General features: G+C 36.4%; 1 protein-coding gene across 2 annotated transcripts in view; it reads left to right on the top strand.

The window, feature by feature from the left end:
* Positions 1-25,136, top strand: part of UBE2K (ubiquitin conjugating enzyme E2 K) — a 75,180-nt gene extending 50,044 nt beyond the window's left edge. For both annotated transcript variants that reach the window (XM_060110881.1, XM_060110889.1), the window contains 4 exons: positions 1,302-1,384; positions 19,965-20,064; positions 23,401-23,529; positions 23,857-25,136. In XM_060110881.1, the coding sequence (XP_059966864.1) occupies positions 1,302-1,384; positions 19,965-20,064; positions 23,401-23,529; positions 23,857-23,931 (387 nt within the window). In that variant the 3' untranslated portion in view covers positions 23,932-25,136. The remainder of the gene's footprint in view (positions 1-1,301; positions 1,385-19,964; positions 20,065-23,400; positions 23,530-23,856) is intronic.
* The last annotated feature ends 1,060 nt before the right edge of the window (positions 25,137-26,196 follow it).

The following is a 26,196-nucleotide window of genomic DNA, read 5'->3' as shown; positions in this document are numbered from 1 at the left end:
TGATAGTCTCCTTTAAAGACATGGTGTTCTGTGGATGGAAAGAAGTAGATATCATTGAAAGCAGTAAGGTTATTTTAAGAATTAAAAAGGATCAAGGAGTGGAAAGTCTCCATTAGTTTTAGGTGTTTTGAAGTCATTGGTGACTGGAAGTGCTTTTTCAGATGGCATGTAAGTTAGTGAGTGAATATGTGAGGAATTAAGAACAGATAGTATAGACAAGTCACAAGGAGAGAAGTGGAAGCATGATAAATCTTTTAGCTTCTTTTCGTAAATAGCTTACATTTGGAGCATATAGTTTTTTTTGAATTTTATTTTTTTATATAGTGGGTTCTTATTAGTTATCCATTTATACATATTAGTGTATAATGTCAATCCCAATCTCCCAATTCATCACAGAGCATATATTGATGAGTTAATTTTTGCAAGGTACTAGGACATAGCTTGGTTCATAGTAATTAGTCTGTTAAATGTTAAAGAATTTTGACTTAGATGACTATCATATATATGTGTCAGATATAATCCTCCTTCTCCTCCTCCTCCTCCTCCTCCTCCTATTCCTTCTCCAAAAGCTCATAAGTAAGAGCTGATGAAGTAGATTTCATTTCAGGGTGATGTGATAGAGTTAGCATTTTCACATTGTTGATTTCTTATTCTTTCATGCTTAAATAAGTACACTCAGAATCTGAAATTAGATTGTGTGAGTTTATCTTCTGTTGCAAACTACTTACTTGATACTGAGTAAATTTCTTAAACTCTAAGCCTCAGTGCCTGGCAAATAATAGTAGGCCTTTAAATATTTGTCAAAAAAATTTTAAATGTATTTAAGAAAAAAAGTGCTACAAAAAAATCAGGAGTAATCTTATAGTCACTTTCTACTTCTGGTCCCATGTACTGATTTTGCTTACTTTTTCCTTCAAACCTATTCTACACCCTTCACTCCAGAAAAATTGCCATTTACTATCTATATTTTGATTTTCTGTACTACTTTATCTACCTGAATAGATCTTAGTCCATGTTAAATTTCTCATAGCATCTAACACTATGCTAGGTAATTTATAAACACCTAGTTAATTGTTGGGCTTCTTTGAGCATTTATTAAAAGGTTTAAAAAGAATGTATGTCATTGATAGCATTCGGCTCACTGAATGCTTTGTCTCCTACACCCTTCCCTTCACTTAGGCAAAATGATGGAAGTTTGAGCGTTTTTTTTTAGCTCGAAGATTTCATTTTCTTATAGTACTACTTAAACTATATATGTTTTACTTCTGTACTTTAAAACTCAAATGTGCTTTATATTCTAGGTCCGGTTTATCACTAAAATATGGCATCCTAATATTAGTTCCGTCACAGGGGCTATTTGTTTGGATATCCTGAAAGATCAATGGTAAGAAATTTTGAATTCACCTTCAACGCTCTCTCATACGAATTCTAAGACTGTTTAGAGTGTTAAATGTGTACTTGCCTCAAAACATAAGCATATATTATACTTTTATTTGGCAATAATTTTAAAACTAGATGAAGTCTCTTAAGTATATAAGAGAAAATATGTTACAGTTGAAATTGGAATCTATATTTAAATAGTGATTTATTAGGTAATGTCAGATGCTAGCTTTCCATCTTGAAAAATCTTGGATTTTATTTGTTGTTTTGGTAAATTTGATTTTTTGCTATCTCAGAAAGATATTTGTGAAAGACTAAAATAATTTAAGTATTGTAGTAATCAGCTCTGACTTGGATGGAATGTAGACAACAAAAATGTTAAAAGTTGTATTAATTGAGTGCGATTAAGGTTCTAAGATTCTAAGAAGTACCCTTGTAGGTGGTATCGTCATTTGTACAGTGCTTTCACATGTTTTGTCTGATTTTATCTTAGCAGTATACTGTTTAACCACTAGGTTAAAATCGTGGCTCTGCCATTTACTCATTTTTGTGGTCTTGAGTAAATTACCTGGTCTTTTGCCTTCGTTTCCTTATTGGAAAAAATTGGGGGTTAATACCTATTTCATAGGGCTGTTGAGAAGAGTAAATGAGTTGTTTTATGTATTTCTCTTAGATTAGAGCCTGGCATATTCTAACAGTATGGATTGAACAACCAGGACAAGAGATATAAAAAGACGTTGGGGTGGAAGAAAACAATAAGTTATGTGTTTGATTTGTTAAAAAAGGGAAAGAAATGAACCTGAATAAACTGAAACAGGATGACAACATTTAGCATATGGGTCACTTGGTATATTTATTTATTTTATCCAATATTTAGTAATTGGATAAACAGACAAGAGTTGCTGGATTTGTTTTGTTTTGTTTTTCCATTCTAATAGCACACCTGAGTAAAGCCTCTCCCTCAGTAGATCATCTCTTGGGATCCAGTTTCTTGATCTGTATTCCATACTGTTAAACATTGAACATTGTGGACTAGACCTAACTTTATCTTCTGTCATTCTTTTGATTTGTGACTTTTCACAATTTATTGAATTTCTGTGGCTCCATGTTTTTATCTATAAAGTCATCTCGAAGACCCTTTATAGCTCTGTTGTTCAGTGATATTAATGAAAATTTGCCGTATTAGAGACATTGTCCTTTTTTTCACTTGGTTTCTAGCACATCAGTTCTTCTGTTCTCCCCTTCCTTTTCCCACTCCTAGACTTCTCAACTAGTTCCTCCCTCATCTCCTGGAGCTTTGTACCTGAGAATACCTCAGGGCTAAGTCTGCTTTTTTCCATCTATACTCATTTCCTTGGTGAGCTCATCTGATTTCATAACTTCACCGTTTATATACTAGCAACTCACATTTTCTGAACTCTAGACTCATGTCCTGCTGCCTGTTTAACATCTATACTTGAATATGTAATAGACATCTCAAACTTAAACATGTTGGAAACTGAACTATTTCCCCAGCCCAAAACGTACTTCTTCCCCATGTAAGTTTTGGCAGCTACATCCTTGCGGTTGCTAAGGCCAAAACTTCATCGTGATGCTTGTTTCTTCTTTCTCTGGTACCTTTATACCAGAGAAATCTGCAAATCCTGTTGTAGAAACCGCCAACATTTTAGCAGCGGTTCATTACTACTACCTTGGTCCAAAGTTGCATTGCCTCTTGCCTGGACGGTTACAGTAGCCTATCCTTCTGCTTCTGACTTTACTCAGGCTATTCTCAGCAGACGGAGTGAAACCTCCACCCCTTTGAAAACAAAACTCCACACTAAAATTTTCCACTGTCTTCTCTTTTTGCTCAGAGTTAAACCAGCAGTACTACCACTTCTGATTATCTTCCTATAAATAGTTGAAAGATTATGGTGTATATAGAGAACTTGAAATTTTGTATCAGAACACTTTTTATCAGCTATTCCCATTTCCTAAGGCAGGTCAAATAGCTGAATTTAGTCTTTTCATATCTATATCATTGAAATAATAAAAGATATCAGAGACATCAGATAAAATAGGTGAGATTGGATATCCATGGGTTTGTCAACAACCCCCCCTCCCTTTTATTGAAGTAAATTGACATTCAGTGGATATCTAAATGTCAATGTTTAGGCTAATTTGGAACAGTTATCTTAGAAAACAGTTTGTTAACCTTGGTCTTTATTAATACATGTGGATGGTGATTTACCTTTAATATTTAACAACTTATGTTAGTATGGGTTATTTCTTAACTTTGTAACTTACCCTGTGTGGAAACCATCTTCTGATGTTTTTCTGCGACACCTCTTATGACTAAAGGTGTCTGTTTATCTGGGGAAGAAAATGACAACACATAAAAATTGCACTCATTGATACTGCTCTTCCAAAAGACACGAACAGGCATTAAGAGAATATCTGTATGGTTGATAAGCTGCGCTCAGCACCATTAGTCATCAGGGAAATGCAAATTCAAATCACAGTTAGGTACCACTACACACTTGTAAATGGTTCGTTCTCATGCATTGCTGGTAAGAATGTGGTTCAGCCACTCAACCAGCAGTATCTGCCAAAGCTAAATTAAGTATACACCTTCACTATGGCACAGCAGTTCTACTCCTAGGTATATATCCAAGAGATATCCGAGAGAAATGAGTGCATATGTCCACCAAAAGACTTGCACAAGAATATTCATAGCAAATTTATTCAAACTGCAAGTCACCCAAATGTCTATAAACAAGAGAATGGATATATAATGCTATAATCATGCAATGGAACACTACATAGCAGTAAAAAAAAAAAAAAAGCATGTTGACACAAACAACATGGATGATTCTCATAGACATGTTGAGTGGCAACACCAGACACAAAGGAGTACATACTGTATGATTTCATTTTATGAAATTCAACATGAGTCACAGCAAATTTTGTGTGATAGAAACTAGGACAGTGGTGGGTAGGTAGGGTCGTGAATAACAGGGGCAAGAGTGAGGCTTTCTGAGTGCTGGAAGTACTATGTATTTTGATCTAGATGGTGGTTACCATGGGTGTGTACATGTATAAAAATTCATCTAGCTGTCAAGCATTTTACTCTGATTATACCTTAACAAAAAAATATGACAGAAAAGCTGCTGTTATTTTTAAGTAGCATTCAGTGTTTCGAATGAACATAGATTTATTTATTAATGGTTTTCTGGAAGATCCTTAACAGACAAGTTAGTCAGCAATACACACAATTCAGTGCTTACTCTACATATTAAAGGCCCCACCTAGTCCATATGAATGAATATTAGCCATATTAACTGTGCTTACTGATTTTTGAGATCTGAGCAAAATTAATTTACTGAAGATAGATTTATAAAGTACTCACTTATTTGTATCCACTGATTAATTAAAATTAGCTAACACATTTTGAAATTTCATACTTCAGTTTGCCTGTTAGGATTTGTTTTTAATAGATTTATGCTAATTTTACACATTAAATGCTAAAAATATTAATGTAGTATGAATTTAATCAGTAGTTTGTGAAAAGCAAAATAAATGGAATAGAATGTTGTATTTTTGTTTATATATTTTTTCACATTACCAAGTTTAGATTTTAAAATTTATGTAGAGCAGTCAAAAAATGTACACATTTCTTTATACCATCAAAGATGTTATAGTTTCTATAGTATTTAGGGCCAAAAGAATAAGTTTTATTTTTTTTTTTATTTTTTTTTTTTTTTCGGTATGCGGGCCTCTCACTGTTGTGGCCTCCCCCGTCGCGGAGCACAGGCTCCGGACGCGCAGGCTCCGGACGCGCAGGCTCAGCGGCCATGGCTCACGGGCCCAGCCGCTCCGCGGCATATGGGATCCTCCCAGACCGGGGCACGAACCCGTATCCCCTGCATCGGCAGGCGGACTCTCAACCACTTGCACCACCAGGGAGGCCCTAAGTTTTATTTTAATGTTAATTTTATTACATTACATTACATTTTATTACATTGTTTGCCATTGATCTTGTGTTCAGCTTTTAAAAACTTTTCATTTAGGTTTCTTTTTAGCTAATTAATTCTTAATGGTTTATGAATACCTCCCTTGCATTTATTATGAAAGTTTTCAAACATACAGAAGACTTAAAACTGCTCATTGAGATTGTTACGAATTGAATCTAAAGTTACAGCTCTAGATTTTTCCTTCAGTTTTGAGAATAAACTGTCCCTTTGCATTCCCACCAACAATGCACAGGATTCCAATTACTCCACATCCTTGCCACCGTTATTTTCTGTTTTTTTGACAGTAGCTGTCCTAATGGATGTGAGGTGGTATCTCATTGTTACATTTACATTTTCCTAATGATTAATGATGTTAAGCATCTTTTCATGTGCTTATCGGCTATTGGTATATCATCTTTGGAGAAATGCTTGTTTAAGTCCTTTCTTGGTCAGGTTTGTTTTTTGTTCTTGAGTTGAAGGAGTTCTTTATATATTTCAGATATTAACTCCCTTGTCAGATCTATGATTTGTAAATATTTTCTCCCCATTCTGTGACTGTATTTTATTCTTTCCCTCTATTGACTTTCACTCTATTGACTGTATTCTCTGCCTAGGAAGATTAAAAAAATTTTTTTTTTCTTTGCACAGGAGTTTTTAATTTTGATGTAGTTATAGACCAGTTTCTCTATTTTTTCTTTCGTTGCCTGTGCTTTTGCATTTGGTCAACTGCCGTGTCGTGGACCTTTCACCCTATGTTTTCTACTAAGAGTTTTATAATAAGTTTAGTCTTGAGAACTCCCTAGAGGTCCAGTGGTTAGAACTCTGCACTTTCACTGCTGGGGCCCTGGTTGGGGAAATAAGATCCCACAAGCCATGTGGCGCAGCCCCCCTGCAAAAAATTAGTCTTACGTTTAGGTCTTTGATCCATTTTGAGTTAATTTTTTTTTCTGATTTTTTTAAAAATTGAAGAATAGTTAATTTACAATGTAGTGTTAGTTTCAAATGTACAGCAAAGTGATTCCATTATACATATATGTATATATTCTTTTTCTGATTCTTTTCCATTAAAAGTTATTACAAGATACTGAGTATAGTTCCCTGTGTTGAGTTAATTTTTATAGGGTATAAGGCATGGCAAAGGTCCAGCTTCACTCTTCTGAGAGCTCATTAAGTTGTTGGTTTTTTTTCCTATCATAGTAGCTTTATTTATTTATTTATTTTAACATCTTTATTGGAGTATAATTTCTTTACACAATGGTGTGTTAGTTTCTGCTTTATAACAGAGTGAATCAGCCGTACATATACATATATCCCCATATCTCCTCCCTCTTGCGTCTCCCTCCCACCCTCCCTATCCCACCCCTCTAGGTGGTCACAAAGCAGTGAGCTGATCTCCCTGTGCTATGTGGCTGCTTTGCACTAGCTATCTATTTTATTTTATTTATTTATTTACTTTTTAATTTATTGGAGTATAGTTGATTTACAATGTTGTGTTTCAGGTGTACAGCAAACTGAATCCGTTATAGATATACATGTATCCAACATTTTTGGCAAATTAAAAAAATGATAATGTTAGGAGAAATTGGGGGCTTCCTCCTTTTTCTTCTTTTCTTTTTTCTTTTTTACTGATGAAGAAGAATATTATTTTCTCTTCTTGTGCCAATGCTCTTCTCTCTTCTAAAAATTTTTTTAAATTTAATTTTATTTTTCTATACAGCAGGTTCTTATTAGTCATCAAATTTATACACATCAGTGTATACATGTCAATCCCAATCGCCCAATTCATCACACCACCATCCCCATCCCGCCACGGCTTCCCACCTTTGGTGTCCATACGATTGTTCTCTACATCTGTGTCTCAACTTCTGCCCTGCAAACCGGTTCATCTGTACTGTTTTTCTAGGTTCCACATACATGCGTTAATATACGATATCTGTTTTTCTCTTTCTGACTTCACTCCGTATGACAGTCTCTAGATCCACCCACGTCTCAACAAATGACCCAATTTCGTTCCTTTTTCTGGCTGAGTAATATTCCACTGTATATATGTACCACATCTTCCTTATCCATTCGTCTGTCGATGGGCATTTAGGTTGCTTCCGTGACCTGGCTATTGTAAATAGTGCTGCAATGAACATTGGGATTCATGTGTCTTTTTCAATTATGGTTGTCCTAGGGTATATGCCCAGTAATGGGATTGCTGGATCCATATGGTAATTCTATTTTTAGTTTTTTAAGGAACCTCCATACTGTTCTCCATAGTGGCTGTATCAATTTACATTCCCACCAACAGTGCAAGAGGGTCCCCTTTTCTCCACACCCTCTCCAGCATTTGTTGTTTGTAAATCTTCTGATGATGCCCATTCTAACTGGTGTGAGGTGATAGCTCATTGTAGTTTTGATTTGCATTTCTCAAATAATTAGTGATGTTGAGCAGCTTTTCATGTGCTTCTTGGCCATCTGTAGGTCTTCCTTGGAGAAATGTCTATTTAGGTTTTCTGCCCATTTTTGGATTGGGTTGTTTGTTTCTTTAATATTGAGCTGCATGAGCTGTTTATATATTTTGGAGATGAATCCTTTGTCCGTTGATTCGTTTGCAAATATTTTCTCCCATTCTGAGGGTTGTCTTTTCGTCTTGTTTATGGTTTCCTTTGCTGTGAAAAAGCTTTGAAGTTTCATTAGGTCCCATTTGTTTATTTTTGTTTTTATTTCCATTACTCTAGGAGGTGGATTAAAAAAGATCTTGCTGTGATTCATGTCAAAGAGTGTTCTTCCTATATGTTTTCCTCTAACAATTTTATAGTGCCTGGTCTTACATTTAGGTCTCGAATCCATTTTGAGTTTATTTTTGTGTATGGTGTGTGGGAGTGTTCTAATTTCATTTTTTTACATGTAGCTGTCCAGTTTTCCTGGCACCAATTACTGAAGAGACTGTCTTTTCTCCATTGTATATATCCTTGCCTCCTTTGTCATAGATTAGTTGACCGTAGGTGCGTGGGTTTATCTCTGGGCTTTCTATCTTGTTCCATTGATCTTTGTTTCTGTTTTTGTGCCAGTACCATATTGTCTTGATTACTGTAGCTTTGTAGTATAGTCTAAAGTCAGGGAGTCTGATTCCTCCCACTCCGTTTTTTTCCCCTCAAGACTGCTTGGGCTATTCGGGGTCTTTTGTGTCTCCATACAAATTTTAAGATGATTTGTTCTAGTTCTGTAAAAAATGCCATTGGTAATTTGATAGGGATTGTGTTGAACCTGTATATTGCTTTGGGTAGTATAGTCATTTTCACAATATTAATTCTTCCAATTCAAGAACATGGTATATCTCTCCATCTGTTGGTATCATCTTTAATTTCTTTCATCAGTGTCTTATAGTTTTCTGCATACACGTCTTTTGTCTCCCTAGGTAGGTTTATTCCTAGGTATTTTATTCTTTTTGTTGCAGTGGTTAATGGGAGTGTTTCCTTAATTTCTGTTTCAGATTTTTCATCATTAGTGTATAGGAATGCAAGAGATTTCTGTGCATTAATTTTGTATCCTGCAACTTTACCAGATTCATTGATTATCTCTAGTAGTTTTCTGGTGGCATCTTCAGGATTCTCTATGTATAGTATCATGTCATCTGCAAACAGTGACAGTTTTACTTCTTCTTTTCCAATTTGTATTCCTTTTATTTCTTTTTCTTCTCTGATTGCCATGGCTAGGGCTTCTAAAACTATGTTGATTAACAGTGGTGAGAGTGGACATCCTTGTCTTGTTCCTGATCTTAGAGGAAATGCTTTCAGTTTTTCACCATTGAGAATGATGTTTGCTGTGGGTTTATCGTATATGGCCTTTATTATGTTGAGGTAGGTTCCATCTGTGCCCACTTTCTGGAGAGTTTTTATCATAATGGTTGTTGATTTTTTTGTTTTGTTTTGTTTTGTTTTTGCGTTACGTGGGCCTCTCACTTTTGTGGCCTCTCCCGTTGCGGAGCACAGGCTCTGGACGCGCGGGCTCAGCAGCCGTGGCTCACGGGCCCAGCTGCTCCACGGCATGTGGGATCCTCCCGGACCAGGGCACGAACCCGTGTGCCCTGCATCGGCAGGCAGACTGTCAACCACTGCGCCACCAGGGAAGCCCAGGTGTTGAATTTTGTCAAAAGCTTTTTCTGCATCTATTGAGATGATCATATGGTTTTTCTCCTTCAATTTGTTAATATGGTGTATCACATTGATTGATTTGCATATATTGAAGAATCCGTGCATCCCTGGGATAAATCCCACTTGATCATGGTGTATGATCCTTTTAATCTGTTGTTGGATTCTGTTTGCTAGTATTTTGTTGAGGATTTTTGCATCTATATTCATCAGTGCTATTGGTCTGTAATTTCCTTTTTTTGTAGTATCTTTGTCTGGTTTTGGTATCAGGGTGACGGTGGCCTCATAGAATGAGTTTGGGAGTGTTCCTTCCTCTGCAATTTTTTGGAAGTGTTTGAGAAGGATGGGTGTTGGCTCTGCTCTAAATGTTTGATAGAATTCACCTGTGAAGCCATCTAGTCCTGGACTTCCGTTTGTTGGAAGATTTTTTTTTTTTTTTTTTTTTTTTGCTATACGCGGGCCTCTCACTGCTGTGGCCTCTCCCGTTGTGGAGCCCAGGCTCCGGACGCGCAGGCTCAGCGGCCATGGCTCACGGGCCTAGCTGCTCCACGGCATGTGGGATCTTCCCGGACCGGGGCACGAACCCATGTCCCCTGCATCGGCAGGCGGACTCTCAACCACTGCGCCACCAGGGGAGCCCTGTTGGAAGATTTTTAATCACAGTTTCAGTTTCATTACTTGTGATTGGTCTGTTCATATTTTCTGTTTCTTCATGGTTCAGTCTTGGAAGGTTATACCTTTCTAAGAATTAGTCCATTTCTTCCAGGTTGTCCATTTTATTGGCATAGAGTTGCTTGTAGTAGTCTTTTAGGATGCTTTGTATTTCTGCCGTGTCTGTTGTAACTTCTCCTTTTTCATTCTTAATTTTATTGATTTGAGTCCTCTTCCTCTTTTTCTTGATGAGTCTGGCTAATGGTTTGTCAATTTTGTTTATCTTCTCAAAGAGCCAGCTTTTAGTTTTATTGATCTTTGCTATTGTTTTCTTTGTTTCTATTTTATTTATTTCTGCTCTGATCTTTACGATTTTTCTTCTGCTAACTTTGGGTTTTGTTTGTTATTCTTTCTCTAGTTCCTTGAGGTGTAAGGTTAGATTGTTTATTTGAGATTTTTCTTGTTTCTTGAGGTAGGCTTGTATAGCTATAAACTTCCCTCTTAGAACTGCTTTTGCTGCATCCCATAGGTTTCGGATCATCGTGTCTTTGTTGTCATTTGTCTCTGGGTACTTTTGATTTCCTCTTTTGATGTCTTCAGTGATCTCTTGGTTATTTAGTAACGTATTGTTTAGCCTCCATGTGTTTGTGGGGTTTTTTTACGTTTTTTTCCTTGTAATTCATTTCTACTCTCATAGCGTTGTGGTCAGAAAAGATGGTTGATAAGATTTCAATTTCTTAAATTTACTGAAGTTTGATTTGTGACCCAAGATGTGGTCTATCCTGGAGAGTGTTCCATGTGCACTTGAGAAGAAAGTATAATCTGCTGTTCTTTGGTGGCATGTCCTATAAATATCAATTAAATGTATCTGGTTTATTGTGTCATTTAAAGCTTGTGTTTCCATATTAATTTTCTGTTTGGATGATCTGTCCATTGGTGTAAGTGAGGTGTTGAAGTCCCCCACTATTAATTGTGTTACTGTCAATTTCCTCTTTTATAGCTGTTAGCAATTGCGTTATGTATCGAGGTGCTCATGTTGGGTGCATATATATTTGTAATTGTTAAATCTTCTTGGATTGATCCCTTGATCATTATGTAGTGTCCTTGTCTCTTGTAACATTCTTTATTTTAAAGTGTATTTTATCTGATATGAGTATTGCTACTCCAGCTTTCTTCTGATTTCCATTTGCATGGAATATGTTTTTCCATCCCCTCACTTTCAGTCTGAATGTGTCCCTAGGTCTGAAGTGGGTCTCTTGTAGATAGCGTATATATTGGTCTTGTTTTTGTATCCATTCAGGAAGCCTGTTGTCTTTTGGTTGGAGCATTTAATCCATTCACGTTTAAGGTAATTATTGATATGTATGTTCCTATGACCATTTTCTTAATTGTTTTGGGTTTGTTTTTGTAGGTCCTTTTCTTCTCTTGTGTTTCCCACTTAGAGAAGTTCCTTTAGCATTTGTTGTAGAGCTGGTCTGGTGGTGCTGAATTCTCATAGCTTTTGCTTGTCTGTAAAGCTTTTGTGATTTCTCCATCGAATCTGAATGAGATCCTTGCTGGGTAGAGTAATCTTGGTTTTAGGTTCTTTCCTTTCATCACTTTAAGTATATCATGACAGTCCCTTCTTGCTTGTATTGTTTCTGCTGAGAAATCAGCTGTTAACCTTATAGGAGCTCCCTTGTATGTTATTTGTCATTTTTCCCTTGCTGCTTTCAGTAATTTTTCTTTGTCTTTAATTTTTGCCAGTTTACTTAATATGTGTCTTGGAGTGTTTCTCCATTGGTTTATCCTGTATGGGACTCTGTGCTTCCTGGACTTGGCTGGCTATTTCCTTTCCTATGTTAGGGAAGTTTTCGACTATAATTTCTTCAGATATTTTCTCTGGTCCTTTCTCTCTCTCTTCTCTTTCTGGGACCCCTATAATGCAAATGTTGTTGTGTTTAATATTATCCCCGAGATCTCTTAGGCTCTCTTCATTCCTTTCCTTTTTTTTTCTTTATTCTGTTCCACAGCAGTGAATTCTACCATTCTGTCTTCCAGGTCACTTATCCGTTCTTCTGCCTGTTATTCTGCTATTGATTCCTTCTTATGTAGTTTTCATCAGTTATTTTATTGTTCATCTCTGTTTGTTTGTTCTTTAATTCTTCTGGGTGTTTGTTCTTTAATTCTTCTAGGTCTTTGTTAAACATTTCTTGCATCTTCTCGATCTTTGTCTCCATTCTTTTTCTGAGATCCTGTATGATCTTCACTATCATTATTTTGAATTCTCTTTCTGGAAGGTTGCCTACCTCCACTTCATTTAGTTGTTTTTCTGGGGTTTTATCTTGTTCCTTCATCTGATACATAGCCCTTTTCATCTTGTCTATCTTTCTGTGAATGTGTTTTTTGTTCCACAGGCTGCAGGATTGTAGTTCTTCTTGCTTCTGCTGTCTGCCCTCTGGTGGATGAGGCTATCTAAGAGGCTTGTGCAAGTTTCCTGATGGGAGGGACTGGTGGTCGGTAGAGCTGACTGTTGCTCTGGTGGGCAGAGCTCAGTAAAAGTTTAATCCGTTTGACTGCTGATGGGTGGGGCTGGGTTCCTTCCCTGCTGGTGTTTGGCCTGAGGTGACCCAACACTGGAGCCTACCTGGGGTCTTTGGTGGGGCTAATGGCGGACTCTGGGAGGGCTCAGGCCAAGGAGTGCTTCCCAGAACTTATGCTGCCAGTGTCCTTGTCCCCATGGTTAGCCACAGCCACCACCGCCCCCCCACACCTCTGTAGGAGACTCTCCAGCACTAGCAGGTAGGTCTGGTTCAGTCTCCCCTGGGGTCACTGCTTCCCCTGGGTCCTGATGCACACAGTACTTTGTGTGTGCCCTCCAAGAGTGGAGTCTCTCTTCCCCCAGTCCTGTCGAAGTCCTGCAATCAAATCCCACTAGCCTTCAAAGTCTGATTCTCTAGGAATTCCTCCTCCCGTTGCTGGACCCCCAGGTTTGGAAGCCTGACGTGGGGCTCAGAACCTTCACTCCAGTAGGTGGACTTCTGTGGTATAAGTTTTCTCCAGTCTGTGAGTCACCCACCCTCCAGTTATGGGATTTGATTTTACTGTGCTTGCGCCCCTCCTACCGTCTCTTTGTGGCTTCTCCTTTGTCTTTAGATGTGGGGTATCTTTTTTGGTGAGTTCCCATGTCTTCCTGTCGATGATTGTCCAACAGCTAGTTGTGGTTCTGGTGTTCTCGCAAGAGGGAGAGCTCGTCCTTCTATTCTGGCATCTTGGTTCAGGGCCCTAGCTATCTATTTTACATTTGGTAGTTTATATATGTCCATGCCACTCTCTCACTTTGTCCCAGCTTACACTTCCCCCTTCCCGTGTCCTCAAGTCCATTCTCTATGTCTGTGTTTTTATTCCTGTCCTGCCCCTAGGTTCTTTAGAACCATTTTTTTTTGAAGATTCCATATATGTGTTAGCATACAGTATTTGTTTTTCTCTTTCTGACTTACTTCACTCCGTATGACAGACTGTAGGTCTATCCACCTCACTACAGATAACTCAATTTCGTTTCTTTTTATGGCTGAGTAATATTCCATTGTATATATGGGCCATATCTTCTTTATCCATTCATCTGTCGGTGGACACTTAGGTTGCTTCCATGTTCTGGCTTTCGTAAATAGTAGAGCTCATTAAGTTGTAAAGAATAATGTTTATTGCCTTGTTGAGTTGTAAACATATTTGTTTTCATTGTAAATTAAAATTATTGAGTTTAATAATTGTTTTAGTATATACAATTAAATACTCTTTGAGTGAAGATTTTTCTTCCATATTCAGGTACATTTCCTTGAAATAATTTTATTTTTTTAATTTATTCCCTTGGCCGTGCCACGCATCATGTGGGATCAATTAAACATTATATAAAGTGTTTTTATATAAATTGCGGGACTTCCCTTGTGGCCCAGTGGTCCCAATGCAGGGGGCACGGGTTCAATCCCTGGTTGGGGAACTAAGATCCTGCCTGCTGCTGGTGTGGTCAAAAAAAAAGAAGATTTCTAAATCAGGATGCTTAATTCCACTGGGATATTAGAGTAGCCAGCTTTATATATTCTATTTCTGTGATATTTTGTACTTTTGTCCTTTTTTGAGTGGTTTAAGTCAGCTTCAAGGTGATATATCTGGCAGCTCTTGGTGTGCATGTGCCTTTAAACATTCTCTTTACAATTACCCAAATATAAAATGAAGTTAGAGTAATTAAGTAATTAAGAAAGATTTCATCTTGTTAATAGTGATAATGAATGGTAGAACAAGAATTAACATTTAAGGGCTAAATTTGGAATTCTATGCTTTGATTACTGTCTTAAAAGAATATTGTCCATTGTAAAGATGTTAAAACTTCTGGTTGAAAATAAGTTTTGCACGCTCTTAGGAAATTTAGAAATTTAGTCTAGAAAAATAATTTCTATTTTCCCAGCCCTGTTTCAGAATCAGAAATTTCCATTACACAGGACTGCCTTGGCGGTCCAGTAGTTAAGACTCCATGTTTCCAATCCAGGGGGCGCAGGTTTGATCCCTGGTCGGGGAACTAAGATCCCATGTGCTGTGCAGTGTGGCAAAAAAAAAAAAAAAAAAATCCATTTCATATAACTATGTAGTGGTTTAAAAAGTTTTTAAAATTTTATTCTCTTCTCAATGCTAGTTTAGCGTTTCACCTAATTTTAAAACATCATAACCAAAGTTTTTCCTATTTCTGTAGCTTCTCTAAAAGGATAAGTTGATCAATAAAATTTCTTATTTTGATAGCTTTGTTTTTTTAAACACAACTTTAAAAAATGCTTCATTGAGGTGTGATTTATCTTAAACTGCACACATTAAAAATGCACAATTTGATAAATGCACAGATACATCCATGAAGCTATCACAAATCAAGATAGCGAACATAACCAACATATCCAAAAGTTTCCTAGTGAGTGTCCCTTTGTAATTGCTCCTTCCCACCCTTCCTGCTCCCCCATTCCCCAGCAAACACTGATCTGCTGTCACTGTAGATTAGTTTGCATTTTGTGGAATTTAATATAAATGACAATTCTGATAGCATTTTAGATGAAGAACCATTTGTATTGTAATTTTTCTCCAGTAGATAAAATATAGACATGTTTGTGATACTGATTTAATTTTATTGGTTTAGAACAGCCTTTCTCAATTCGCTTTAAGCTGTAATGCACTAAAGTAGTATTTCTCAAAAATTAGCTTGCATCAGAATCACTTGGAGTATCTGTTAAGCCATCCCAGAGTTTCTGATTCAGTAGGTCTGGGACAGGGCTAAGAATTTTCATTTCTTAGAAGTTCCCAAGTGATGTTGCTGCTACCGGTCAAAGAAACCACACTGTAGAGACACATTTCCTTAAGACATTTGTTATTGATAATAAATTAACTTTTTTCCTAAGCATCCAGGATGGTACTATTTATATACCATCCTTGGGGAAATTGAGAAAATACTTAGTAATTTTCTCTGTTCTGTGGTTAAAATGAGGAACCCAGTTGAAAAAGACTGGTGTAGAATTATCTAATTTGTGTGGTGAAAATGGGCATGTTCTTTAGTAATCTTCAACATTTAGCAGAAGCAAGAAGAACTACAATTCTGCAGCGTGTGGAAGGAAAACCACATTCACAAAAAGATACACAAAATGAAAAGGCAGAGGACTTTGTACCAGATGAAGGAACAAGATAAAACCCCAGAAAAACAACTAAATGAAGTGGATATATAGACAACCTTCCAGAAAAAGAATTCAGAATAATGATAGTGAAGATCATCCAGGACCTCAGAGAAAGAATGGAGGCAAAGATTGAGAAGATGCAAGAAATGTTTAACAAAGACCTAAAAGAATTAAAGAACAAACACCTAGGAGAATTAAAGAACAAACAAACAGAAATGAACAATACAGTAACTGAAATGAAAACTACACTAGAAGGAATCAATAGCAGAATAACAGGCAGAAGAACGGATAAGTGACCTGGAAGACAGAATGGTGGAATTCACTGCTGCAGAACAGAATAAAGAAATAAGGATGGAAAGAAATGAAGACAGCCTAAGAGACCTCTGGGACAACATTAAACACAACAACATTCTCATTATAGGTGTCCCAGAAGGAGAAGAGAGAGAGAAAGGATCCGAGAAAATATTTGAAGAGATTATAGTCAAAAACTTCCCTAACATGGGAAAGGAAATAGCCACCCATGTCCAGGAAATGCAGAGAGTCCCAGGCAGGATAAACCCAAGGAGAAACACACTGAGACACATAGTAATCAAATTAACAAAAATTAAAGGCAAAGAAAAATTATTAAAAGCAACAAGGGAAAAATGGCAAATAACATACAAGGGAACTCCCATAAGGTTAACAGCTGATTTCTCAGCAGAAACTCTACAAGCCAGAAGGGCGTGGCATGATATATTTAAAGTGATGAAAGGGAAGAATCTACAACCAAGGTTACTCTACCCAGCAAGTATCTCATTCAGATTCGGTGGAGAAATCAAAAGCTTTACAGACAAGCAAAGGCTAAGAGAATTCAGCACCACTAAACCAGCTGTACAACAAATGCTAAAGGAACTTCTCTAAGTTGGAAACACGAGTAGAAAAGGACCTACAAAAACAAACCGTAACAGTCAACAAAATGGTAATAGGAACATACATATCGATAATTACCTTAAACGTGAATGGATTAAATGCTCCAACCAAAAGATACAGGGTTGCTGAATGGATACAAAAACAAGACCCAAATATATGCTGTCTATAAGAGACCCAGTTCAGACCTAAGGACACATACAGACTGAAAGTAAGGGAATGGAAAAAGATATTCCATGCAAATGGAAATCAGAAGAAAGCTGGGGTAGCAATACTCATATCAGATAAAATAGACTTTAAAATAAAGAATGTTACAAGAGACAAGGAAGGGCACTACATAATGATCAAGGGATCAATTCAAGAAGAAGGTTTAACAATTGTAAACATATATGCACCCAACATAGTAGCACTTCAGTACATAAGGCAATTGCTAACAGCTATAAAAGAGGAAATCGACAGTAATGCAATAATAGTGGGGGATTTTAACACCTCACTTACACCAATGGACCAATCATCGAAACAGAAAATTAATAAGGAAACACAATAGAAGCAGATAGATTTAATTGATACTTATATCAGTGAAATGACACAATAGACCAGATAGATTTAATTGATATTTACAGGACATTCCATCCCAAAGCAGCAGATTTTACTTTCTTCTCAAGTGCACATGGAACATTCTCCAGGATAGATCACACCTTGAGTCACAAATCAAACTTCAGTAAATTTAAGAAAATTGAAATCATATCAAGCATCTTTTCTGACGACAATGCTATGAGATTAGAAATCAGTTATGGGGGAAAAAAGTGTAAAAAACACAAACACATGGAGGCTAAACAATATGTTACTAAATAACCAAGAGATCACTGAAAACCTCAAAGAGGAAATCAGAAAATACCTGGAGACAAATTACAACGAAAATCCATCAATACAAAACCTATGGGATGCAGCAAAAGCAGTTCTAAGAGGGAAGTTTATAGCAGTACAAGTGTACCTCAGGAAACAAGAAAAGTCTCAAACAATCTAACCTTACGTCTAAAGGAACTAGAGAAAGAAGAACAAACAAAACCCAAAGTTAGTAGAAGGAAAGAAATCATAAAGATCAGAGCAGAAATAAATGAAATAGAAACAAAGAAAACAATAGCAAAGATCAATAAAACTAAAAGTTGGTTCTTTGAGAAGATAAACAAAATTGCTAAACCTTTAGCCAGACTCATCAAGAAAAAGAAGGAGAGGACTCAAATCAAAATTAGAAATGACAAAGGAGAAGTTACAACAGACACAGCAGAAATACAAAGCATCCTAAGAGACTACTACAAGCAACTCTTTGCCAATAAAATGGACAACCTGGAAGAAATGGACAAATTCTTAGAAAGGTATCATCTTCCAAGACTGAACCAGGAAGAAATAGAAAATATGAACAGACCAATCACAAGTAATGAAATTGTGATTAAAAATCTTCCAACAGGGCTTTCCTGGTGGCGCAGTGGTTGAGAGTCCGTCTGCTGATGCAGGGGACACGTGTTCGTGCCCCAGTCCGGGAAGATCCCACATCCTGCCGAGTTGCTGGGCCCATGAGCCATGGCCACTGAGCCTGCACGTCCAGAGCCTGTGCTCCACGATGGGAGAGGCCACAGCAGTGAGAGGCCCATGTACCGAAAAAAAAAAAATCTTCCAACAAACATAAAAGTCCAGGACCAGATGGCTTCACAGGTGAATTCTATCAAACATTTAGAGCAAAGCCAACACCCATCTTTCTCAAACTCTTCCAAAAAATTGCGGAGGAAGGAACATACCCAAACTCATTTTACGAGGCCACCATCAACCTGATACCAAAACCAGACAAAGATACTACAAAAAAAGAAAATTACAGACCCCAATATCACTGATGAATATAGATGCAAAAATCCTCAACAAAATACCAGCAAACAGAATCCAATAGCACATTAAAAGGATCATACACCATGATCAAGTGGGGTTTATCCCAGGGATGCAAGGGTTCTTCAATATATGCAAATCAATCAATGTGATACACCATATTAACAAATTGAAGAATGAAAACCATATGATCATCTCAAAAAAAATAATCTTCAACATTTAAAATAGTTCACTACTATGCTATTTCACTATTGTATTCAGAAATATTTGTACATTAACTGGTCAAGTAATTTTTTAACAGAAATACCAAGAGTCCTTTTTGGTTAGGTAGATACCATTTTCTAGATAAATATTTGCTTTATAAACACATTTAGAGGCATGAATATTATGTATATGAAGCAAAAAATTTTCCCTTTTCAGAATGTTATAGAATGGTTTTTAAATTTTCTTTCATTTTTTATTGACGTATAGGTGCTGTACAATATTATATAAGTTACAGGTGTACAATTTTATGTTAATTACAGGTATACAATATAAGTTACAGGTGTACAATATAGTATACACAATCTTTAAAGGTTATATTCCATTTATACTTATAAAATAATATATATTTATTATTATTATAAAGTATTGGCTGTATTCCCCATGTTGTACAGTATATCCTTGTAGCTTATTTTATACTTGAGAATTTGTGCCTCTTACACCCCATCCCTATATTGCCCCTCCCTCCTTCTTTCTCCCCACTGCTCACCACTAGTTTGTTCTCTTTGTCTGTGAGTCTGCTTCTTTTTTGTTACATTCTCTAGTTTTATTTTTTAGATTTCACATTTAAGTGCTATCATATATAGTATTTGTCTTTCTTTATCTGACATATCACTTAGCATAATGCCCTCCAAGTAATTTTATGCTTTCTTGAAAGTAAAGGATATTTGCTTGATGGTATCTTGTTTTTAGAATTGCACAGAAAGGAAGTTTCACATGTTACTTTATCACTTTATTTTAAGTTTGTGTCTAGAGAAATGGATAGAAGGTAAGTCAGTAGATAAAGCTGACCAGAAGGATATGTCAACAACACGGGCAAAACGAAAAAAACTAAGCCACTTAAGGGCAATTTGAGTTGTCTTAAGAAATAGAAGGACTCATTTGTTGTAAAAAAAAAAAAGGGGGGGGGCAGGCAGATATATAATTATAGATTTCTAAGACTTAATTATATGATTAAGATAAAATCTAGATTATTTTTAGCTTCAGTAGTTTCCATGTTTTATTCAGAAAACCTCTATTTTGGTTTGTCATGCAAAGTGTTCTTAACTGGGATATCTTCCTATTTTGAATTTCAGGGCAGCAGCAATGACTCTCCGCACGGTATTATTGTCATTGCAAGCACTACTGGCAGCTGCAGAACCAGATGATCCACAAGATGCAGTAGTAGCAAATCAGGTAAGGTAGCTGCTTTTGAACAACTTTCTTGTACTTACCTATGAGTGTTTACTTTAATGGTTTGCAGTGGTTAGAACAGAAGCATACGTCTATTGAAAGTAAATTTGGAAATGGTTTCCTTTCCTGCTGTGAGATTATTGTATCAGATGTAATAGTGAAAACCTAATTTTGTGATTTTTTTTAACACAGTAGTTTAATTGTTTATATGGTAGATGCTTTTTTCCTAACATATGAAGTTTTCAAACACACAATGTTGCAAGAATTACACAATGAATACCCACATATCTACCTACCATCTTGATTCTATGATTAACATTTTACTTCATGTGCTTTATCATGTGTGTATCCATTTATCTGTCTCTTAATTCAGTGATGATCCTTCCCTGATAATGTTAATCAGCTCCAACTGAGGCACTGATTTGCATGGTGAAGGTTATCAAAAACCTTGTAATTGCCAAATGGAATAAATATTTTTCAGTTGTGATCTTTGATTTCCAAGGCAGAGGTTAGCAAATTACTGCCAGACTGACTGTTTATGTAAATAATGTTTTATTGGAACATAGCCACCCCCATTTGTTTACAGCTACAAGTGGCAGAATTGAATAATTATGAAAGAGACAATATTGTCTGAAAGCCTGAATAATTATTTTCTGGTCCTTTAAGAAAGTTTGCCAACCCATACTCTAAACCAGTGGTTCCCAACTGTTTTGGAACCAGGAACTGGTTTCGTGGAAGACAGTTTTTCTTCGGACCGGTGGTGGAGGGTGTGGGGTGGGGTGGAGATGGTTCAGGCGGTGATGCGAGCGATGGGAGCGGCAGGTGCAGCTTTGCTCGCTCGCTGCTCACCTCCTGCTGTGTGGACCGGTTCCTAACAGGCCGAGGATCGGTACTGGTCCGCGGCCTGGAGGTTGGGGACCCCTGGTCTAAACCAGTAGGATTTATTGAGCCTTGTGTGTTTTTGTTATTTTTGTTTTTTAACCCAGAAATTTTTTCTTCTCTTGACTTCTGAGATACTACTCTCTTTTCCTGTCTTCGTAGTTGTGCTTGTTCCCTCCTACTTCCTACAGTTGTTTCTCTTCTTTCCCCACTCTGCTGCACCCCCTCCAGGCCCCGCCCTCCGTTTTTGTTTTTTGTTTTTTTTCTTGTCCACACTGCACGGCTTGTGGGATCTTAGTTCCCCAACCAGGGATTGAACCCGTGCCCCCTGCAATGGAAGCGCGGAGTCCTAATCACTGGACCACCAAGGAATTACCTCTCCTCCTTTTTAAATATACTTTCTCAGTTCTTACATTTTTTCTTTCACTTTCCATTATATACGCTCACTTGGATGATCATATCCATGCTGATGTTACCACCTGTATGTTGATAACAGTATTAAGGCTTGACCTCTGTCCTGAGCCCAAGAGCCTGTTTGGAAGTGGAGAGGTCTATATGAATATTCCATGGGTACCTTAGTACAGCATTCCCAAAACTGGATGCAGAATCTTAAACCTATAAACCTGTTCATCCTCCTGTAATATAATCAGCTTATTTATATATCCCAGTCACAGACTTGGAGTACTTCTCTGTGTCTCCTTTTCTCTCGAATCCCAGTATCTCTCTGTCGTAATACTTCTCTGATTGCCTTAATTCACATGTTTAAAAATTTCTCATTTGACTGCTCTGATGGAGCTCCCTACCTCAGCCTCTTCTTTCCCTCATATTCTACACTGATAGCAGTTAGCTTTATAAAAGTGTAAATCTTATTCCACTTTCCTGTTAAAAACCTATTAGTAGCTTTACTATCACCTACTTGGTAAGTCCATATTGTTTAGTTTGAAGAGTTCCTGCATGATTTGAACTGTCTATAAACCCAGTTTCATCTCCTAATTTCTTACTGTTCTTCAAACTCACGCTGTTCAAGATGGTGTCATTCCTACATGTCATTTCACCCAGTCTGCCATTTTCCCTCTGCCTAAGAAAACATTTCCTCTTAGAAACTTCTTCCTTTCCTTTGAAAAGTTCATCACTCCTTATGTTGTATATATCCTTGTTAATGTGTTCTAGTATTATTTGCCTTAGAGTGCTTAGAATTATGGTTTAACATGTTATATGTGTGCTCTTGGTTCTTTTTTTTTTTTTTAAGAATTTTTTTTTTAAGATGTTGGGGGTAGGAGTTTATTAATTAATTAATTAATTTTTGCTGTGTTGGGTCTTCATTTCTGTGTAAGGGCTTTCTCTATTTGTGGCAAGCGGGGGCCACTCTTCATTGCGGTGCGCGGGCCTCTCACTATCGCGGCCTCTCTTGTTGCGGAGCACAGGCTTCAGACACGCAGGCTCAGTAGTTGTGGCTCACGGGCCTAGTTGCTCCGTGGCATGTGGGATCCTCCCAGACCAGGGCTCGAACCCGTGTCCCCTGCACTAGCAGGCAGATTCTCAACCACTGCGCCACCAGGGAAGCCCTCTTGGTTCATTTTTGATAGTCAGAAACATGGCTTGAGTTCCAGCTTTGATTTCCTGTTGAGTTCTGAGCCTCAAAGGTTGAGGTTGGACTCAGTTTTCTTCTAACTCTGTTCAGTAGTTTGACTTATTTCCTTTTAATAATGGTAGAAACTAGATTTATCATTTTAATGTATAGAAATATTTAATGTGTATAAAACATCTTAAGAAGAAATATTAAAGTGAATTTAATATTTTAAATTTATACTTGGCTTTATTAACTAATGGTAGTCCCAGAATATTTGAGAATAAATTTACTTCTTTCCAATGCATATGGAAAATCTTACCTTTTAAAAAGTACTCTATGGTGAGTTCATAATCATCTCAAAACATGTGCTGTAAGTTAGGACTTTGCATATGGGGTGTTCTTAAATCACTGTACGCTAATACAGCTCTAGCAAAACAGCAAAGTCAAGTTGTATTCTAGCCTGAGCTATGATTAATACAGAAGTTGGTCACATTTATTAATGTCCACATAATTTTAGAAACTAGTAATTCTGTTTATCTCTATAACGTTTGCCACTGCACAGTGTTTAGAGACAACTCTAATAACTCCATTCAGTATTAGTTTTCTGCTACTTTGTTGAAATTGGAGATTAAAGTTGATAAACGTTATTTTTGTTTTTCTTTCCTCAGTGCAACTTGTGAATCACAGCTTCAGGTTAAATAAACAGTCTTTTCTTGAGTGACATAGTTTGTTTGCAGTGGAAAGTGAATCAGTCACATTTTAAAAATCAAATCTACATTTATTTACATTTTACTTAGAAAAATCAGGTTTTTAGGCAATTAAGAGATGAGTTACTATATTGAATATTATAACTGCATTGTCATGCCAATCAATTTTTTTCCCCCATATAGTACAAACAAAATCCCGAAATGTTCAAACAGACAGCTCGACTTTGGGCACATGTGTATGCTGGAGCACCAGTTTCTAGTCCAGAATACACCAAAAAAATAGAAAACCTATGTGCTATGGGCTTTGATAGGGTAAGTACATAAAGGCATGTTGATTTTTACTTATTCATTAAATTATTGCTGCAAATCCTTGGCTGACAAAAGTGGCTCAAAAAAATACCCTAAATCTAATTTTGATAAGCAAACTTTGTTATTAAAACCAGTCATCTTTCTTTTTTTTTTTGGCTGATTCCAGTCATTGGTTTTAGAAGCTTCTTTTTATGAAGTGCAAGGTAACTTAAAAATGAAAAAACAAGGTGTGGTTTCTTAATATAAAGACAGTGGGTGATGCAGTATTTTAAAAATATTTCCTTGAGATTTTATTTATTTATTTATTTTGTCCCCTTTTCTTTTCTACAGAATGCAGTAATAGTGGCCTTGTCTTCAAAATCTTGGGATGTAGAGACTGCAACAGAATTGCTTCTGAGTAACTGAGACATAGAGCTGCTGATATAGTCAAGCTTGCCCCTTCTTGAGGAGCATCAACATCTGTTATTTTTAGGATTCTGCGTAGATTTCTTTTAAACTGGCATTCTTGCCTAATGATGTTATCTAGGCACCATTGGAGACTGAAAAAAATCTCTGCTCTGTAAATAAAGCTAATTAAACGTCTCTGTAAATTTAAAAAGGGGAAATACTTTAATTTTTTTCTTACTTAATAGTGTAAAAATTCTTTGAGCTAAGCTAAAACCATGGAAAAAACATGCTACTTTAGTGTTTAGCAGTGTACCAAGACTAGCAAGAGTTTGCTTCAGGATTTTGTTGAATAATTAAGATAATATTTTGAGTGTGTCAGGGCCATTCAAATTGTTGGTGTTGCATCACAGCTACCTTAACTGTTTTTAACATGGACCCTCTGTGCCTGTGAATTTACTTGCATGCTTGTACTTGACTTCTTAGGATGGGTAGCTGAAAAGACCACCATTTTAAGCATTTGAGAATTCTTAAATATGAGATTATTCAGAATTGAAGATGGTGACCTATTCAGAGCCTTTTTGTCCTTGTCAACAGACTGGGACACCATATCTGTTTTTCCCCTCTTACACACACAGCTAATATTCTAATAGTAAATTTCTCTATTTGGTGGGGAAATGTGCTGAGGGACAGTATCCCTTGCTCCATTTTTAGGTTGTCCATTTGGAATGTTTTGTCACAATTCTTCACTCTTAGAACTTTCATATATAAGTAAGTAATAATGTAAAAATGGAGCTGCCAGTTTCATTTCTCTTGCAAAAACAGTAAAAACTTGATGTTGCAGTACTCCCAGATTTAATGAAAGAACCCAGCTTAATTTTTCAGTGAATTTAACATCTTTCTATTTTTAAACTGATGAAGTTTTTTGTTGACAACTTGCAAGGATGAAATCAACTGTTAGCAGTTTTTTAAGCCTAATTTTGGCTTTATAAGAGATTGCTTTATCAGATCCTTTAAAAGTCACTCTTGCTTGCATTTCCCCCTATTGACACATGAAAGCTGTGTTGGTGTTTTACTGTACATACTTCAGATGCACATAGGAATAGAAGTGTGTTATAAATCTAGCTTTCTTTATGATGTTTCTGATAATATGAGAATTGAAAACTTTACCTTCTCTTGTACATAGTCAGACTTTCTATACGTATTAAACTTACATTTCATTCTAAGTTCAAAAGTTTGAAAATTATTAGTTTTGCAAGCTCAAACACTAATGTGACCATTTTATGAAGGGTGAAATGGATTTGTGTAGGCTGTTCTATACATAGAAACACAGTTCTTATTACATATTCAGGACCAATGCAAAAATTACAAAAATGTAATGGAATCAGAGTGAATTAAAGTAAGGCTGTATACTGAAAGTCATATTATAAAAGGTTTGCTTTCTTCAAGTGTTACTTATCCTAAATTATAATGGTTAAGTGTTTGGAAAATAGTTTTGAACCATAAATTCAGCATAATTTCATTTGACTTCTCAATAATCTTAGAAGCAATAAAAGAACCATTATTAAATATATTGTAATGTTAAGATGTGGAGGTTCTTCCAAAAACTTGTAAGGCTTTCCTAATCAATAGTAAACTCTTGTAGTTGATTTTATTCCATACTAAACACAAGTTGCTGGTTTTTTCCCCTATATGTTTGCTTAAGTATAAATTTCTTTATACAATCACCTCCTTTTGTTGTAGTTTAGTTACTTTCTAAAGATGCCAAAGGAAACAAGATTTTTCTTTATTTATTTTAAATAGCTAAAACCATGTACTTTTCTTTATATTTTTGAAGTAAGGTTGGAATTGTGTGAAAATGTGGACAGTTTTGTTCCATTGTTGGTTAGAATTATTTTTTTTTTTAGTGGTGGGTGGCTTGGTAATATTAGTAATATTTGGATTATTTTAAATATCAGACACCTCTACCCAGTTTACTATTTGCTTATTTTATCAGGGTATATTTAATTGTCCTGTGGTTTGACAAATGAGAGAGAAAGAACTGAGAATTTACTAAGGGTCAAGCATTATATACTTTGCTCTTGGAGGCAGCTATACCTTGCCTATGACTTTTATGCACATTAGCCCCTTAGGGTTTACTCATCTAACTACAGTTCAACATCCCCAATGCCCAGGAAATTGAAAAGTACAATATTTTGTATGAGAGGTTCTTCATAATGGATTTTTCATTTCTAAAATTTACCTCATTTACATTTAATGTAATAATCTCTTTCTTTTTCTGGTACC

This window comes from Mesoplodon densirostris, chromosome 1 (assembly GCF_025265405.1).
Source record: "Mesoplodon densirostris isolate mMesDen1 chromosome 1, mMesDen1 primary haplotype, whole genome shotgun sequence".
NCBI lineage: Eukaryota > Metazoa > Chordata > Mammalia > Artiodactyla > Ziphiidae > Mesoplodon > Mesoplodon densirostris.
The sequence above is the reverse complement of the archived record's forward strand: the minus strand, read 5'-3'. Positions and strand labels throughout refer to the sequence as shown.